The following is a 20,786-nucleotide window of genomic DNA, read 5'->3' on the forward strand; positions in this document are numbered from 1 at the left end:
GAATAGGAAGTTAAAAAGAGGAAGGGACAGAATCCTTGATCATAATGTTATATGTAATGGGAACTATCTTATAAACTTGAAAAAAATAAAGTTTTTATTTTCTAAAAAAAAAAAAAAAAGAAAGCAAATTGTGTGAGTGTGTGTGTGTGTGTGCGTGTGTTTGTGTGTGTATGGGGGGTGAGGTGGCCAAATGAATAGTGCCCCAAGAATGTAAGAGGGATTGACTTTCTCAAATGTTTCTGTGAGTTCACTGCAGAAGCTATCTCAGCATTTCCTTTTGCTTCTCCTTTAAAGGAAAACTACAGATAATCCTATGTCATATGGTATCCTTATTCCCTATTTATCTTTTGTTTCCCATTTTATTCACCTGTTTGCCCTTCTTGTTGGAAGAAAAATAGAACAAAATAATAACCATGTGCATATACACACATACATGCAAGCAAAAAGTAAATTAGTTTCTTATTGTCATTTTATTTATAGCTGAGTTTAAATTTACCAGGAGAAGCTCAAAAGTGAATTTAAGACTCTCTAGCTAACAGCAGCAAAATTTCCATGTGTTAGGGATGCTTGGAATGTGTGGCAGAACTGTGCTCTCCACAGAACATTTTATATTAACATTATATCAATTTCATGGGCATTTAATTTTATACCTAAATTTTAATTCTCTTTAAATATAGGAGATAGAAATTGTTTATAAAGATTTTGTGAGTACTCCCCTATATCATATTTGTTTTATTACTCCAACATGTGAATTAAGGTGATATAAACAGTGGTTCACTTTAGGCCAACACTGACTTCTGGTCCAAATTCTCCAAATATTTCTGTTGTTATTGACTTGCTTTGTTTTGCATTGGTTCCTAGAATTTGATAAGTATTTTCCCAGGGTCTTATCTAAGCACTAGGACCCTAGAGTTTGTTACCTGATAGATCATGAGCTACAGAGCCTCAGTGAAAAACAGTGTTCAACTTTGTCCACAGGTAATTTTGTTTGGGAACAGGTTGGAAAGTCATGGTAAAACTGCCATCAGCCTGCTTTCTGGCCAGTCTCAGAGATTCTGGAATAAAATCTTAAAACTGTGAAAAAACTTAAAAATTGAGAAAAAGAAGCTGTTTCAGACTCATGGCCAATTTGGGTAAAACATTCCCCCGTGCTAAAGTCCACTGGTTCTTTGGCTCTATGATTTCAGTTCACATTCAGACTTCTCTTCCCTAGAGCATGGCAGTAACTAAAGACTAGACAATTATCTGAATATATTAAATGAACCCAGGATTCACTTCAGAAATGATACTGAAAAGAATGAACAAAGAAGAAACCCAGAAAATGGAATAGGAGTGGTATAACAACAACAACAACAAAAAAGCAACAAGGAAGTCTGAAGTTTTGCATTAATATGAAGAAGAAGGGGGTGGGGAGAAAGAGCTGCCCTTCCTGAAATCAAATTTTTAAGTGTTTTTCATGAGGAGCCCAATTCAGGATGAATTGTAAAAGCAGGACTACAACTTTCAAACACTGATCGCAGCATCTCTTCAACACAGTCATTAACTTAAGAGCAACATCAGCTCTGTTATTTTAATAAAGTCTCAGTAATGGTGTTCAAATGTTTAAAAATCAAAATTATATAATTCTATATATAATTCTATATAGATATTAACTATTATTGTTTGATAAATTCATCAGAAAACCAGAGGCCAAAGGGGATCTAGAGAGGTGATCTATTCTTAAAATCTGGAGAAATTTGAGGAGATAATAAGATCAACATCATGATGGAGAAAAATGATAAAGATTAAAGAAAAAACAATTGAAAACCCTACAAAATCGAAAAAGTGCATAGAAAGAAACATGGAGTACACTATTAAAGTATCCAGAAAACAAACAAAAACCGTTTTTATTCAAATGTAAAGTACTGGTATTCAACTTTCAGAAGTAACAAACAAGTAAAATAAACATATGTATATTCAGAGTAAACATACAGAGGAAAAATTAGCAATTTTTATTTTATTTTATTTTATTCATATTATTTATTTGCTTATCTGTTTAGTGATACTAGGGTTTGAACCTGGGGGTCCTCTACCACTGAGCTACATTCCCAAGTTCTTTAAAACAGTTTTGTTTTGTTTTGTTTTTGTTTTTTGATACAGAGCCTCTCTAAGTTCCTGAGTCTGGCCTTGAACTTGTGGTCCTCCTGCCTCAGTTTCCTGGATCACTGGACTTACAGGCATTCACTACCATGTCCAGCTCAGAAATGTGCAGCTGAAATAGGATGCTCATCTGATAAGACAAATATCAAGAGACACTATACTTGCTTGAATAAGAAGTGTAAGTAAACTAAAGTTTAAAAGTTTATGCTAGAAGAACTTAACTATATACAATTATTTCATGAGAAATAGGGAAGGGAATTAAAGAGGATATCAGAGTTGCTATCACTGACTTAAATAAATATTTATATTCTAGATTACTAATATTTAAAGTTGATAAGTCAGAAGTATTACTATAATTTTATTTTTTAGTATATAGAACTAAATACTAGAAGACCAATTAAAAATGAAACAATTTTAAAGTGACTCGGGAGTGTAAGAATTGGATATAGTATAGAGGAATGGGCTCAGGAGGTTTGTTCCCATTACTTTCCTGAACTCATGTAGCATATGTTAATATCAGTAAAAACTAAACTATAGATGCACATTGATCTATCTGTACCTCTGTATATAGAGTCAGGTTTGCCTGGACAGAGAAATAATACAAATGACTGGAATCAATTACAGGTAATCACCAGGAGTCCTGTTAAAAAAGAATAAAAACTTTAGGAGTTCAGGGTGTCCCTTCTGAGTAAAAGGACAGACCTGCAGTCATTTAGCTATTCTTACTGCTCCTCCAAGAAAGGCTACTGGTTTTCTCAAGTGGAAGTTGCAATTCCAGAACATATAAGAAAAAAGGAAAAGTTGTCCTCAAAGCTCTTTCTATCTCCACATTTCCTCATCTAATCATCTCTCTGAATGCCAAGAAATTATATGTTGTCCAGTTCTGGTATATTTTACACTTCCTACAATAAAACATGAGCCAGAGCTCAAGGAGTTAATGCATTTCCTTCTCAGGCTAAAACCTAACCTTAATTGCATGGTATTTATTCTTGGCATTTCCAGTCTCCCAAAGAGACAAGGTTACATTGTAGTCTCTTTGTGCTCATGTGTGTTTGTGGGGTCTTGTTGAGGGGGGGTAAAATGCTTCCAACTTACCACACTCAGAGAAAGAAATCATAAATCAGCAGGTCAGTCAGGTACTGTTATTTCACCTTTAACGTTATTATGTTTTCAATACAATATTTCAATGGATTTCTTTCTGCATAATAATTTATCAAGAATTACTAAAACTCTAATGATCTCAGAGAACTCTGGCTCCAATAAAATGAAACCTTTATCACAAATTGGTTGAGCCCATGACTGCAACTTAATCATTCAATTGTATATAAGTCATGTTGTATTTTTATGTTGTAGGAATAAGTTCCCAGGGAAAGAAAACTCATTTTAAAACTTTGGGCCATTAAGCTTTCAATGGTAGAAAACTGGTGAAATAAAATTGAACTGGGCCAAACCTCAGAACACTTGGAATCCAGCCACTGTTCCACAAGTAACAGTTGATGTGACACTGGGAAAATCTTCTGGCCTTTTAGTTTACAAATGTAAAAATGAGATATAGGTCTAAATAAAGTTTTTTTTTTTTTAAAAAAAACTCTTTATAAAGTCATAAGAATTTGAAACTCTAAAGAGATTTCAGTGACTACCATCAAGTAGATTTTATATGTGTGTGTGTGTTCCTAGAAATTCTTTTCTGACTTAGGCCAAAAATTTCAGCATCATGGTCTTACTACATATCAGGCATGATCCCACTTAGTCTAGAGTAACCATACATGTTTTAGGTATTATATTCTCATTTTAAGAATGATAATAATGGAACTCAGAGCAAGGAAGCAATTTTTCCCAAATCACACAGCAGATAAGGTATAAAGATACAAAGCCTGGAATTGGGTATATTTAATTCCAGGACACCGCTCTCAGTCTTTTAAAAAACAAAACAAAACAGCAACAAAACTAATGCAACTGAAATTGTATTTCATTAAGTTACATATAACACTATCACACCTAAAGAAAGAAGTTCTTTCCTATAACATACTATGGAATGCCCACTGCCCAACCAAAGACATAAGAGAGCAAACAGAAAAAATTGTCCTACACTTACTCCAGATGGAATCAGTGACCCAGCTCTGACTAATCCTGCTCAGGCTTACCTGGTGAACCAGGAAAAATAAAGGGGTTATTAATACCAATTCTTTTGCTCCATGAGAACATAATGAACAATAGTTAGAAACATTTGTCAGAGGAGAAACACAATAAATTTTTGGAAATCTCTCATGAAGTTTCAAACCGTGACCTCTCAGTATGGGAATTGTGATAAATGTGCAGTTAAAAAGAAAAACAATATCTTTAAGTTGTCCTTTAAAATATCTTAAGTGGATTTCTCAGGAGAGCATATTGTTGGATTAACCCTACTAGCTGAGGACAATAACCTAAAATTCTATTAAGTGCTATTGAAAAAGGCTAAGAAACTTATAGTTAGGATATGGTTCTTATACTCAGGTTGGAGCTATAGAAATCCCGTCTCATCAGAAGCTTCAAGAATCAAAGGAAGTTAGGTCTCCAAGAACACTCAATTTATTGTTGTAATGGAAGCTGAGTAGAGGTCACTCATTTACTTACTTTATAAAAGGTTTTTGTGACACAGAATCAGGTCAAGATGAGCCATTATGCTTGCTTGGTTCATTATTTGAAACATAAACCATCTAAGTATCAATATTAGAAAACAGTTTGAGCCAATGTAAAAAGGGAATGAAGAAACAAAATTACTAAAAGATAGGTGCTTTAGACTATTCCACATACAAAGAAAAAAAAAAGAAAAGATTTCCGTCAAATAACAAAAACAAAGCAAAACAAACTGGAAGAGACATTATTCTGATATATTTACAAATTTTATCTCATTTATTAATGTGCATTAAAAGTTAACTAGATATAGCAAAGGCAAGACAAAACTGTTCTTAGAAGGTTAATAAATGAAAATATTGGAGATATTGCTGAGTAGTACAAAAAAAGACTGAAAATGCTTGGTGTTCTAAAAGTCATAGAAATGGACATGGTGTTTAAGGATAACAGATCATGCTTCTAATATTAAACATGATTTTATTTGTAGAGTAAACTTATTTGTGACATTGCAAAAAAAACCCAGAAAACTTTAATTCTTCTTTTAATCCTAATAAACAAACCTGGCAGAAGATAGTAACCCTACAATGTTTTAAAAGGAGGAACTGGAGATTTAATTTTCAGCCCAATTCGAATTATGCAATTTTAAAGCGGAAGTTGTTTTTTAAGAAAATAATCACAGTTCATAAAGAACTGATCTTAAGCAATTAAATAAAACTGGCTTATGTCAGATTCTTATAATATTTTTTCTTTAAATATATAACTATAGAATAAAATTTACCATCACTCTTTTCATCAAGGGATGGGAAGATAGAAGTAATAGGCTAAGAAAATTTTTAAATAAACTAGTGTATTAGACTATATGAATATTATAGAGACAAATATGAAAAATTTTGCATATGACATATTTTTCATAGAATAAAGATATCTAAAACAACCTCTCTTTTACAGATCTCATGAAAGGAATGAAGAAAATGTTATGGGAATATAATCTTTCCAACATTATTTAACATGTCCATCAAGTGAAATTGGCCTGTTCCTTTAAGAAATCAATCTAACCCATTTAGCAGATCACCTTTATTAATAACTGGACACAGTTAATGTCTTTGAATTTATAATTGAAAAAAAAATCAGAGCCAGTTAAATTAAAGACCATAAAACACTCTAGTTTTCTGTTTCATCAATGAAGAAACTGGAATTCATTGTTTTCTAAGGTCTAGAACAAGAACAATTGTTTAAAACAGTGAAGAAAATGTGATCAAGATGAATAATGTAAGTTGGTATGCCTATTTCTACAAGGTAACAGGCTTTACAAAGAAAAAAAAAGAAGTAGTTCAAAATACCAGATAAGTATTTATAATTATTTTCAAATATCAAATAAAATTTAGTCTCTAGCAAATCTTACTGAGCACTTGATTGCATATCCATTTTTTTCCTCAAGAATTTTACAACAATATTTGTTTCAAGTGTGATTCATCAAAAGTAGCGAACTCTACATTTACCCTTTTCCTCCTTGTCTTAGGCTACCAAGGAAAAGGAGGAAGAGGGAGAAAAGGTGAAAAGAGAAGACGTTCTAAAGAGCTATGTGTAAGGATTTACATGGGGAGAGAATGACTGTTCTAGTTTCAGTTTTCTGTTTCTGTATATGCTGGGACACCCGTTCTTCCCATCATTGTTGCAACAACCTGTTAGCAAACTAAATAATTCAAATGGACTGTGATTTTTATAACTGTGAAGTGTTTCTAAGGCTTCCCCAAAATTAACAATTTACAAAATATATTTTAGAACTATGCTTTTAGTTGATGAATACACTAGAAGCTGTGAAAATTAATTCCTTTCAGATTGGCAGTCTAGCTCAGAATTTACTATTGATTGCCTGAAATATTCCCTATTTCTTATACCATTTTTTAAACAATAACAACTTCGGTTTTGACTCTGCTGGTTTCACTTATCTGTGCTATCCTTAGAAAGAGGATATATATACACATATATGATACCTCAAGATCAATCTCTCTTTTTCTTTTTTCTTTTCTGCAGTAGGGGGAATTGAACCCAGGTGTACTTTACCTCTGAGTTACACCTCCAGTTTTTTTTTAATTTTTATTTAATTTAAAGATTGAAACAGGATGTCCCTAAGTTGCTGAGGCTGGCCTCTTTCCATCCTCTGGCCCTATCAGCCTCCTAAGTAACTGGAATTATAGGCGTTTTCCACTGTACCCAGTGATACCTCAATATCTCTTAAATTTTCCCCCCCGAATTACTCTCAATGTCATGTTATTTCCTTTAGGAATTTTATTTTTCACTCTGTCAATTGGTGGAGGTCAGCAGCTTAACATTTTGGCCAAATAGAAATTCTAAGCTTTTAAAATTTTTATACCTGGTAAAATTTGAATAAACAGAAAATTTTGTAACAATCCTGCCTACTAGTAATTAGATATGTGATCTTAGGCAAGTCATTGAACTTGGCTTTAACTCTCTGGAATATATTTTCTGTCATCACATCATTTCTAGTACAGGAAATGTCAAGGTATTTTCATTTCAAAATTGCTTATTGTTCTGGAGCAAGAAGACTATCCACTTCAACATTCTGACACTATAACAGATTTAAAATCTACACTACGAATGTAGTGGTCATAATTGTGGATCATTTCTCCAAAAAACACTTTAAATGTTGACTAATATAAATGGTCAAAACACAATATTTCTTGAGTCTTGAACTACTTATAGGTTTAGATGTATTTTTGCACTTGTGTTTAAAAGACTTAGTCTCACAGAAATGACAAAATTTTAAAATATTAGTAACTTTTTCAAATTGCACTCAAACTAGGTGACTTGCCATATTGCTGCACATGGAATTATATCTTATTTGTAATTAAAGCATGCCATAATTTTAATATCTTTTTTTATAATTTATTCTTTTTAAATACACATGGCAGTAGAGTATATTTCAACATATTATGCATACATGGAATATAACTTATTCTAATTAGGATCAATTCTTGTTTTGTATGTGAATGTGGAGTTTCACTGGTGGTATATTAATATATGAACATAGGAGGGTTATTTCTGACTCATTCTACTATCTTTCCTATTCCTATCTTTCCTCCCTTCCCTTCATTCCCCTTTGTCTAAAATTTAAAACATTTTAAATGCAGATAACTTGGTGCCATCAGCCAAAAAAAATAGGCATAGTCAGTGTGCTTTGAACAATAGGAAGTCCAAAGAAGAGTTTTAAACCACAGAGTTCAATAACTGTGCTCCAGACATGAATAGATAAAAGCATGTCAGAAATGTGTTGCTTATAATAACAATTATGGAAGACAAAGACCCCTGGCTGGAACATCTTACCCATGTTCTACTGTTCCACTGAAGTTTTCATTGGCTCATTAAAATTCCAGGTAACAAGGAAAAACACACACTGATTTGTCTATGTAGCTGAGGGTAAAGAAACTGCATGCATCTGACCCAATTAGATAAGTTTGTTAGGGAGAGGTTTTGTTGCCAAAAACTTAAAAACATGGCTAATACATGAATAAAATAATTTTGAAATGTCTGCTTCTGTCTTCTATGATATTTACAGGTAATAAAATGCTATATTCTCAGGGAATAATTTCAAAAGAATGATGAATTTCTACACAAATGGGGAACATTTCAACTACAGTTGCTTCGAGATACAGGATGTGACATAACATTGGAGTCATAGCTCCATGAATTATGAGACCTTGACAGTCACCGCAAGTAGGTGCTGAGTACTCACTATGTGCTGTGGCACTATGACAAGTCTCTTTATCTGTGATGTGACTTAATATTCATCAAATCTCTTTGAAGTAAGTAATTTTCAAAAAGGGAAACAAATTCTGTCAAAGTTCATGCTAGCAACAAAGAGTGAAAGCAGGACATACCTGGCAACTTATTTTTCCTTTCATTACTAATACAGTTGCTTCTTTCCTTCTTTATTGATGTGCCTAATCACTGTGCACTTCCATACACGGAAAACATAGAGGACCATAGAGTCTTCAGACTTGGTTTCCTCAGGCAATACCATGGGTAAGGGCTGACATGAAGACCAAATCATCACCTTCCCTGTGTTCCACTCTGATAATGACACATAGCTCTTGAACAAACATTTAGTAAAAAAACTCTCTGGCACTCTTTCTCTGATAACCTTTGGTACCTTTCTGCTTCAGTTACCTGCACCTACCCCATTAAGAATACTTACATTTTAAATACTAAAGCATAGAAGAACCAAAAAAAATAACTTTAAAGAGAGACAAAATAAAATAAAGCATGGAGGAAATGAAATATTTCTCCCCAATAATTTGTTCTCAGGATAAGATGAAAATCACTAGCAGACTGCTCAGACAGAAGCTCCCTGATACACTAGGGCCTGGGACAGTCATCATTTACAAGATGTGTATGGCACATGAGGCAACATGTCATGAATTAGGCTGAAAGTAAATTTTAGACTGGAAGTCATTCGAGTTAGGTCACATAAGAAACAAAAATATGTTGTTTTTTTTTTAATTGAAAGTGTATTGAAATTCTGATTTCTGACCTGGATCTGTTGCTGAAGCAAATTGATTTTGTGTTGTTGCTGCAGGAGTTGCTGCTGTTGTCTTGCAATCTGTGGAGAAACAGCACATGAAAAATTTAAAAATACACTGAAGTGACTGGGAGGAGGGGATCACCTATGTTTTGTTTCTCAGAGTTTTATTTTGACACTGGTCAAGATGCTGAAGACAGATGTGTCCTGCCCCGAAATTATGGTCAAATCATCCTTAAGTAGGATCCAATAAGCATTTAGTCTCTAGAACCAGATATGCTTCTTTTGGCCTAAAATAAATGAAACCCAAGATATTTCAACAGTGATCTATCCCAGTAAGAAGCAGTAGGGATTCAAAGTCTCTCTTCCTGATTATATATTAAGAAGACACTGTTCTGACCTTTCAGCCCTTTTCTACAAAAGAAAGAGCATTGCATAAATGGGGTTGTTGTGACCAAGGGGTTCAGAGAAGCATACATTATAAAGAGACTAGATACAGTGATGTTTTGGATAACTTTTTTTGTTGTTTTGTGATAAACACTGTTCTCATTTTGACTTTCCACAAACATCTAAAAGCCATCTCTCCAGAACATCCCATTCTAGGGATATCTGTACCCATTTCTCTACCAAAATGAGGTCACCAATCACTTCTATTCAATTCTGAAATGTATTTTAATGATCACTTTTTAATGTTTCATCAGAATCTGACCCTCAAACACCTTTTATCGATCTTGAACTCTCTTCTGTGTTTTTTATGTCATAACACTTTCCTTGTATTTTTGCTACCTCTCCGTCTAGCAGCGGGATGCTGTGATCCTCTAAGGCTCAATTGTAGACACTGTTCTTTACCCTTTGTATGTACTTTCATATAGATGCCAAGTGCTTTGAAATCTGTTTCTCTTGTCTACACCTTTGTTTTAAGCATTAGACCTATCTACCCAGAGTCATACTCAAAGGTACTTTATGGTCAACAGATCCAAAACTAAAGTCAAGATTCGGTCCCCTGTGGTGTGGTCATTTTAAGTGTTTCCTATCCCATGGAAGAGCAAGAGTACTCCCCTGTTACCCACAGTTTTAACAACCTCTGCACTTACTTAATACAGTGCCCCATCCTATGACTCCAAATTCATACTTTCTGTCTCCTGGGGAGAACTCCATACATTCAGTGAGGTTAAGGAATACGCACAATTTGCTCGCTATTTGCACAGAGCCTGGTATAAAAGGGATACTGAATGAATATTTAATGAGAACACAAGAACTAATAGGTGAGGAGAAAATTTTAAATAATTTATTACATGATATGGAGTAGAAAGCCATCTTATGAGAATGCAACTTCTGGCCTCATGAAACCTACCACTCTTCTATAAATGAGCTCCAGATCTCATTTTCACCAAAAATAAGTGATTCTCAGCACCATGATTTATCGTTTTTATTACAAAAAAAAATCTGTGAAACTCTGTGGTGGAAAATTAAAATTCAGGAGAACACTGATACATCACTGTGAGTAAAAGAAAAAAAACTCATGTGATGGAAATGGTTCTGCATGGCCACATTATGACTTTGATTTCCTTTGTGGACTTTGGTAAAATTATGATGTTTTTATTATTTTCATTTTATCATTGGAATATGGTATAAAAAAAAGACCACTTCTGTTTTTTTTTTTTTGAAAAAATGTAGAAAATGATAAAAACTAAATGTCACTCATTTCCTTCAGTCTAGTTCTTCTCTTCCACATATAAGCACTTGAATTGATATTTAAATCCTTTTAACAATGTGTTGAGAACACCTAATGAACCAAGTCACACCTTCATGATCCTCCTGTGCTGAGCCACTGAGCCCTCTTCTTGGATTGCTGTGACATCTATTTGTTCTTTGTCGTTTTGTCATCAGTCCCTACAGTAGATTACACAAATCAGCACCCAGAGAGATCTTCTTATGATATAAGTTGTGTTGTGTTTTTCCTCTTTCAAAACCTTTGTGCTCGCTGAGAGCACAAGCTGGATACTATCTAATGCCAGCAAACCCATATGATTCCTGCTACCTCTCTGGTTTCGTCTCCTTTTCTCCCTGTCACTTCCTCACCATACTTCTCTCCTGTCTCTTGAATACATCAAGGATGCTGTTGCCTCTCAAGGCAAGTGCCAACCCCCGGGTCTTTGCACTTGCCTTTCCTCTTTAATCTGGAACACACTGGCTCAATGGCCATGTGGCTCACTCCCTTTCTTCCTATTAGACTGCTCAAATGATACCTGGTCGATGAGCTCTTCCCTCTGTACTTTAAGAGAGCCTATCTCTGTACCTGATGCTCTCATCCCAATTACCTACTTTATTTTTCACCCTATTACATAGTCATACATACTATAATTTAGTGGTTTATTTATTGTTTGGCTGTCTGAACTAAGAGCTCAATATGTGAGGGATTTTGGTCTGCTTTACTCCCTTCAGTATTTCCAGTAATTAGAACAGAACCTAGCACTAAATTTGTGTTTAATAGATATTCATGGAATAGAGGAATGCAGACAGGAGCTCAGCATCTGGTGGGAAGGTTGATGGCGGAGTGGGCCCATTTATCTGTGTAAGGTACAGAGACCTGGCACATCCTGCCCTGAATAGGGAATCCTGGGAGGGAAATTTTCGAGAGAGGCAAGCCTGACCTGGATCTTCAAAGTATTAATGTCCTTCTTGACAAGATCTGAAACTGCAGAATGGTGACTGTACTAGCCAGCTCTGTACAGTAAAGGAGATTGGGAGAGCACAATGGGTTCTAGAAACTGGACCTGTAGCTCTCCTGAGGGACTACCTCTCAGGCAGTAGAGGCAGCATTGCCAAGCATCTCTCCAACACTGGAAAGAAATTCTGGAAGGGGCTTCAGGTTTCTAAAGTTCCAAGGAAAATGGTCAGAGTTCTTCAGAAAGTAAAACATTCTAGAATCTCCATATGATATTCATGGATGGGTCAGAGTGTGAAATAAAAAGACTTCCTCTCTATTTGTGAATGCTTCAACTTTTCAGAAAGGTGTTCCCTGGAAACCCCCAAAGTAAGTAGATATTCTCTACAAAAAAAAAAAAAAAAAAAATCTGAACCACAGTTTTCAGAGGCTCCTAGGATTCTCCAGAATTCAGGTGAGTGAAGACATTAAAAGCTAAGGATAGGAAAGGTAGCAGAATACAACAGTTACTAATAGGGCATTATGTAAAAATGTGGATGTGTAACCGATGTGATTCTGCAATCTGTATATGGGGTAAAATTGGGAATTCATAACCAACTTGAATCTAATGTATGAAACATGATATGTCAAGAGCTTTGTAATGTTTTGAACAACCAATAAAAAAAAAAGCTAAGGATAGGAAATATGTTGTTTTCTATAGGGTGACAGGCAAGCATTCTGAACTCGTTTATTGCAGAGCTAAGCAAGAAGAATATGGGCCATATTTAGTAACTTGCCAACAAATCTTTAAAAAAAGTGATGAGACATTTCATTCAAAATAAAAATATCATCTCTTTAGCAGAAATGAACCATCAAGAAGAGGAAAATGAAAAAAAAAAAACAGGGGATGGTAGTGTCTTCAAACTATTCAAAAGAAGTAATCTGAGTATTTCTTTACCTCTTTCAACTCTGCTAGTTTACTCTTTGGAAGCTGTTTTGAAGATTTTGCAAAGATGTGTAAACATACAAATACCCTTGGTTAAATAGTGGCTGTTCTCCACTTGGGACATTGAGTGAACTGTGCCCAGGACATAGAACAAAGGGCTATAGCCATGGAAAAGTGGCACCATCCTTGTATGTAAACTGACCCTATGACACCCTCTATGTTGCTTTCTCTTTTAATTCTTGCTACATATTTGTCAAATTTTACTGTCTGATTTCTGCTGAAACACTATAGAAACTGCATTCTTAAAGGCAAATGGTGAGAATCTAAACAGTAAAGCTAGTAGCTTCTAATCAATCTTAGAATGATAATTTTTTGTAGCCTATTACCTCTTAAAAATCTCTGTTTTCTTTGGTTCTCCTGGTTCACAATACTGCACTCATAGCCCTCCTCCTGTATGTGACTGCTTCTGGGTGTGTTCAATTTCCTATCTGATAGCTACATGCCAGTGCTTCCCAGGAGGACATACCCTGAGTTCCTGTTTCTCATGATATCAATACTGTATTTCAGGGCCTATTAACCTGTGACTCCTCTGCATGAGACTCTCTGGCCCCAGGTACCAACATGTTGAGATCTGACTCAATTCCCACAGCTCCAGAAAGACATACCCAACCACCCAATCTAAGAAGTACTGCCTTGTCACATCAACCAATATTTATCACATTACTCTTCTTATATATCTCTGAGTTACTTTTCCTTGTCTAATACTGTTTTATTTATCTGTCCCTTTGTTAACTGTCTTTCCACTAGGTTTCAGGAGCATTGTCTCTGTGGCTAATTGAGATACAACCTGAGCGATCAGCCCAGTGCTCAGCATATAAGAAGCACTGAATTACTACTTGTTGAATAAGTGAATGGATCTTATGTACTACCGTAGTGTAAACTACAGTCTCCAGGTAGATAATCTAAGAAACTTAGATCAGCCCTTTTCTTCTACACTACTGATTGAATTTTCTAGCTGCCTTTCACATATCTCTAACTGCACAACCTGTTATAAGCTTTAGTTCAGCATAATAAACCATTTTCACGTCTATATCTGCCTTCTGCCTGACCTTCCATATTGGTGGTATTCACATTCTCACTCTCCTTCTAGTCAGGCTCATCACTCTTCCTCTCCCTTTTGCCCACTCAAAAAATTCTACTGACCATAACTCTCCCACCTGTTCATTCCTGTCTCCTCTGTCTCTGTTAATTACCTTCTTAGTTTAGATTCGCATACATTATTATTTGAACTACTAGAATAGCTTCATCACTGAAAATTCTGTCCCCTAATTGTAATCCACTTCACTTTATTGAATCCTACCTATTACTCAGAGCATATTTAGAAGGTCATCTTTCTAATAAATGTTTTTCAAAATGTTTCTGTCTGGAAAAATTTCCTTGACTCTTCATGGTTTTTGGTACTTATGTCATGACCCATCAGCATTTATCTTGTTTATAAGTAGGGTATCCTTTACCCTAAATGCTTAAAACCAGAAGTGTTTTAGATTTCCAGTGGTTGGGGGGTTTGGAATAGTCACATATACATAATGCAAAGTCTTGGGTTGGAGACCCAAGTCAAAACATGAAATTCATTTGTGTTTCTTACACATCTTAAATACCTAGTCCAAAGGTAATTTTATACAATATGTGAAATATGGCTGTGTTTTGACTGCAACCTGGAATCATGTGGAATTTTCCACATATGGCATCATGTCAGCACTGAAAAGTTTTGAATTTTAGAAAATTTCAGATTTTAAGATTTCTGATTATAGATACTCAACCTGTGCTTCTGTTTCTACCAACGTAGTTAATAAGCTTCTTAAAATCTGTGTGTGTGTGTGTGTGTGTGTGTGTGTTTGTTTGTTTGTTTTGCCTTTTTATTTACCTAGATGGGGATGGACGGAAGGGCTCTTATTCACCTTTGTATGCCTCAAATAGTGATTGAAAAAAATCAAGCAAAACAATGTCTAAGGAACCCGACAGTACCTTTGGATCTTACTCACCTGCTCTTGTTGCTGCTTAGCCAGCTCCATTTGCTGGCGCTGTTTCTCAATCTGAGATGCAGCCAGTTTCTTCTGCTCATCGTGGGCAGCCAACAGCTGCTCTCTCAGACTTGTCAGCTGATTGATCATACCCATGAGCTGCCTCTCTTTCTCAGCTAGGCTTTCTGGAGTCCCTGAAAATAACATGGTAACAAAACACACAAGAGTAATGAGAAGAGTGATCTTTCAATGACAATGGCGGTCGTATAAGGAACTAATTGAAGTATAAGGTTCGATCCTCATCTATATGAAAACATATGCTTACCTTTTTTTTTTAGATTTTCCCTCAGTCATTAAACGTGATGGCTATTTCCCCTTTACTTAACATTAGAATGAACAAACATTTTAAAATCTTGACCACAATAATCTATTGCTTTTTTGTTTTTACTCTACAAATAAATTAAAAATTTTTTTTTGGCTGAGCATCTACTACTTTTAGTGTTCTGTGCTGTTCTGTAGGGAATAAAAGATGTCTAAAGCAGTTTTTGACCCTAGTGTTTCGATTACTCAAAGAGGCAATAGAAAGACATGAAAAATTAATGGCTTAATTTTTAAGAGATCAAAGCATTATTATCAGTGATATTATCCTTTCCTTTACAAAAGAATCCTGAAGAGTCAGAACTAAGAAATCCTTCCTGAAAAGAGCAGGAAATTTGGGGGTGTTGAGGTGCTGCCCAGTACTACAGCGGCACATGGTTAAGTGTGTGATAGACCCTGGCTGCCATCTCCAGGGAGGAAATATCTATTTGTCCAATCAAGTTTTAGACAGTTTTACCATATACCCTCAGAGACTATCTTCGAGAATAGAATCCACTCAACAGAGCAAATATTCAAGTTTGTGGCTATCTTGAACAGTGAAATGTGGGAGGCAAATTCACATCACATTATGGTTACCTAAGATTAGACATGGATCCAAGATTTGGAAAAGACATGGAAATCACTTGAAAGAAATGGTATGCTCAAGATATTAAAAACATGCCAGTCAGTTAAATTACTTCTTTGTTACACTGGAAATGCATGCTATTCCCCGAAACAGGGAAAAAAAAAACACCACTTTTAATTGTTCTTTCAAAACTCACAAGATAGACAAGACCCCTAAGGTAAAATACTTGCACTAGAAGGGAACACAGTTTTAATTACAATATTCACTTCAAACCTAAGGCAGTAAGCACTATGCATTTGCCACCTCTGTATGTAATTATATGGAAGGATCTCTTACAACTCAGTCACCACTCCCTACCCAACTGCATTTCACTTCACCAATTTAGGATGAAAAAAAATGTGCTTTTTGGGGAAGTAGTAGCTATAGTTAGTGGCTTATAAATATCATGTGCCCAACTGAGATGGAAATAAAGTTTCTAAAAAATGCCATTAATATACTTCTAATGAATGAATATCCTGAAAGAATGTCTGTGTGAAAATAAAGCAAGAACCATTATTTTTGTATTCAATTTCTTATTATCCATATCTAGCCTTATTTAGGGCATGTGACCAAAAAAATGTTGCTAATAATTTATCATACCTCAGTTTTTTGGAACCCTCCAGAAAAGAAGAACATTTAAGATAACAACTACATAAATATTGCATACTAATATTAAATAATCTCAATATATCCAGGGAAGATTTCCTTAATGAAAATATTGATATGATAACAGATTACCATCTTCCTACACTGTTAAGAGAAAAGTGAGGTACTGTCATGTTTCAAGGAAGAGTGACATACATCACATCTGGGAATGATCATAAACTTTAAAGGATAATTCCACCTTCTAGATATCTTTAGAAATGAAGTCCAAAAAAAGTATAAGAAATGTAGAGAAATATTAATAAGTGTTTTAAATGAAATACTAAAAACAATCTAAATGTCAAAATGGGAATAAACAAATAATCATGAGGTGCATAGATTCTGCAGCCATGGAAGTTATTTGAGAACTGTTTTTAACGACATGGGATCTTATTCACAATATAAATCTAGGTGAAAAAGTTAGATAGAAACAAAACATTTTGTAAGGATATCTGAATGCATGCATCCATCTATGCAAAAGGGGGGAAAAAACTAAAAATAAATTTACCTACATATTAATAATGACTATTTCTAGGTGCTGGGATTATAAGTCATCTTAATTATTTTCTTCTTATTTTTATATTTATAATTTTTCTACAATGAATATTATTACCATCATTACTTATATTAAAAAATATACGTCATTGAAACATGTAGCAATATAACTTAGAAGCTCAACAATGCATAATTCCACTTAACCCCAAAATATAAAAAAAATATTTATGTGGTGGTAAGTATTAACAAATATCACTTTGGCATTCAGCATATGGAAGATTGACAAAATTCTGCTGTCTTCATTTAGCTATGTAGACAATTTTTATTTTAAATTTAAAACAAATTGCCCATATTTAATTCAATCTTATTGAACAATTATTCTACCACTCTACCTCATGTTTCCCCATTGCTGGAGATGATACCCAAGGCCTTGTGAATGTGAGGTAATGGCTCTACCATTGACTTATATCTCCAAGACCTAGCTGTATCTTAGAGCCTCCTCACATGACTTTTTCTGGCCTTGAACTAACTAAAATACTTCAACTCCTAAACTGTGTATTGCAACAATTCTAAAAAAACATACTCTGTACTTTTAAACTACTTTGAGTCTTAAAAATGTATTAGTGTCAATGAAATTATCAGGTATATGCCAAACCTTATTTTTGTCTCCCACCTGTAGTAACCATTTTCTTTTTACAGAATAAATTATCTCTGAGTGTGTATCTCAGCCTCATCATTTAATATGTATTAAAGTAGAACTCACCATTATCCTTTAATTTTAAAGCACTGTTACCCATTCAACATTCTCAGCAAATGTTGTTAATATCACCCTCACTTCTCTTCTCAACTACAAATACATGTCCATAATACCAATAAATTTCACATTAATTTTCCCTCAGTGTATTTTCCTTCAATTTTATGAATAATCAATAATCAATAATTATAAAGTTGTATCATAAAAAATCTCCTCCAAATAACTGTCCCTTCAAAAGTAACCACTATTATTTTTTTCTTGTGTATCCTATTCTTGTTAGTACAGATTTAAGCATACACCAGAATATTCAAATAATAGCTTGTCAAGGCTCCTATAAGAAGGATACAAAGACTGGGTGGGTTAAATAATAGAAATTTATTGTCCATAGTCTGGAGGCTACCAAGTCCAAGAAAAGGTTGTCGGCAGAGACCACTGCTCCTGAGTACCATGAGGGAACAATGTATTCTAGGCTTTTCTCTCTAGCTTGTAAAGGGCCATCTTTTCCATGTCTTTACATCAAGACTCTCTATATACATCCATGTCCAAATTTATTCCTCTGTTAAAGAGGTGCTGTCATCTTGGATTAGGGTCCTCAATAGTGACATCATTATAATTGAACCAAGGCTATTAAGATCTTTCTCCAAATATATTCCCATTCTAAGGTTCTAGATATTATTGCTTGAGCATATGAATTTAGGGGAAGGGGAAGGCTCATAATTCAAAGCATAAAAATTTCTTTGACATAATGATAAACATTGCTATACAGTATTTGGGAAATTCTTGTTCTAGCCTCTCTTACCCATCTCCACAGCCATTCTTTTTTTCTGAAATTATTATAATAAACTTTTAATCATACTTCCTGCCATCAATAACTACTCCCCTGGTAAGCATATCCTTGAAAATGGTACGAAAATTATCTGCTGAGAAAAGCAATCTAGTTATGTTTCTTCCCTGTTTATAAAAACTTGTTCTTGTCTATCACTGGCTACAGAATAAAACAAAACTTATTCTTGAGAATGAGTAAAGTACTTCAAAACATCACTCAGCCTTCCTACTTCCCTTGTGTAACCCCATTTCTAGACAGACTAAAATTTCACATTACCCCCCCACAACATATAGGAAGCCCCTATAAATGCCACTTTTTAGAAAGAAGCGCCTTGCACAGGCATTCCTCCCTAAATATTTATTATTCAAGTTCCAAGTCATGTATCCTGATTCTCACGTTTTTTTTTTTTTTCCTGATTTCTACTGATAACAGCTGCTCCGCTCCCTTCTTTGGAAATCCACATAGTATGTATCTTTATTATAGTACTTAATCATTACATGGTATTATCTCATTTTTACTTTCTTTTCTCTCAACGTGAGGAGAGAGAGCTATGAAAGCATCAATTTTAAATTATTGACTTTTATATCCTCATTACTTGCTTCAGGTAAAGGCAAATAGTGTATGTCCAACAAAACAAATCATCTAACACTGTTTAATGAATTACATAAAGAAAAAAGACCCTTCCCTTTCCACTGCTCTCATGTTTAGGCATGCCATATAGCTAAGGTGAAAGGGGAGATGTTTTATCTTATGTGAACTACATAGGGATTCTCATTTTGGCTTAAGGAAGCTGAATCAAGGAACTGAAGCTTTTACAAAAGAAATCTCCATTAAAAAAATACCAAACTAAGGTGAAGGAATTAACCTGTTGGCTTATTTTTTAAATTGTCATGTTCTTCATAACAATCTACAAGTGCATAGAGAGGGCTCCATGAAAAGCCTGAGAAAAATGAAGAAACTATCTTAGTCACAAAACATTCAAGGTTTTTTAAAAACCAAAAAGAAAATTAACTAGATCCAGATAAAATCCTGTAGGCTTCAAAAACAAAAATATAAGTTAATGTTTATTCACCTAAATTCATATTTTGTACAAGTGTGTTACACAGTGGATCCATGAGCATGTTTGTATGAACGAGTTCCTTCTGACTTAGCCAGTTCTGGTATGCAGACAACCATATAGGTTTGGCTAACCCCATCTGACTCAGCTACAGTGTGAGTTCATTATGTGTGTTTCACTGATAGCTATTTTTGTTTTAGATATTTGTGTTCTCATGTATTTGAATCTATGCTAGTATTCCTTCAATTCCATTAGAATGAATATGTATTGGAAAGAAAAAAAAGAATGCTTCATTTCTTCTTCATGCCTAATGAGTAAGGCATGTCAATAATTCATTGTTTTGTAGAGTCCACAGAAGCAGAGAAGGTTCCTTAATATAATGGGATAGAGACCACGAAAGAAGAGAATCAACTTTTAATCACCTAACTCACTGACAGAGATCCTCATCTATGTATTGCATAGCCAGAATCAAGGTGTTCCCCTTCATGGCTTTGCCTGCATCATCTCCCACATGTAATTAATTGGAAGCCTGTGAACCCTAGAGCCTAGTACAAATCAGCCCATGTATTTTCATTTACCCTGCCACATCTTATTCCAGTCTACCCTCATCTCTGGCCTTGCTTACTGCTTTGGTCTTCTAAGTATTCTACCAGTTTCCACTTCTTCTGTACTAAAAGCTATTCTCCAAGAGAATACTCAGAGTGATCTGCTTAGAATGTGAATCAAATCATGTCACAGTCCTGTAAACACACACACACACACACACACACACACACACACACACACACACCTTTATACTGCACATGGAATAAAATCCAAGCTCCTTTTCCTACAAAGACTTGAATGAGGTGGCCCTTGTCATCAACTTCTTCCATTATCTCTTTTGCCAGAACACTTCTTTGAGTTCTTCTATACCAAAATATAAAATAGCTCCCAACATAGTGCCTTAGCGTGTCCACTATTTCCTTCCCCCAGAAAACTCTTCCCCTAGATTAGGGCTGCTCAACTTCAGCACTGTTGATATTTTGCACCAGGCAATTACTTCTTTGGGGAGCAGACTTTTGTAGTATATCTGTCCTCCACTCACTAGATTCAGGTAGGATCCCTCCCCTGAGTTACATTGC

At 34.8% G+C, this 20,786-nt stretch overlaps 1 protein-coding gene across 1 annotated transcript in view; it reads right to left on the bottom strand.

Annotated features, from left to right (window-relative positions):
• SOX5 (SRY-box transcription factor 5) overlaps positions 1-20,786 on the bottom strand; it is a 393,350-nt gene that overhangs the window by 182,827 nt on the left and 189,737 nt on the right. Inside the window, exons 5-6 of the mRNA XM_081311948.1 lie at positions 14,928-15,100; positions 9,305-9,373 (exon numbers count right to left, since the gene is read on the bottom strand). Coding sequence (XP_081168074.1) covers positions 9,305-9,373; positions 14,928-15,100 — 242 coding nt within the window. The remainder of the gene's footprint in view (positions 1-9,304; positions 9,374-14,927; positions 15,101-20,786) is intronic.

This window comes from Spermophilus citellus (assembly GCF_964194105.1).
Source record: "Spermophilus citellus genome assembly, chromosome: 10".
Taxonomy (NCBI): domain Eukaryota; kingdom Metazoa; phylum Chordata; class Mammalia; order Rodentia; family Sciuridae; genus Spermophilus; species Spermophilus citellus.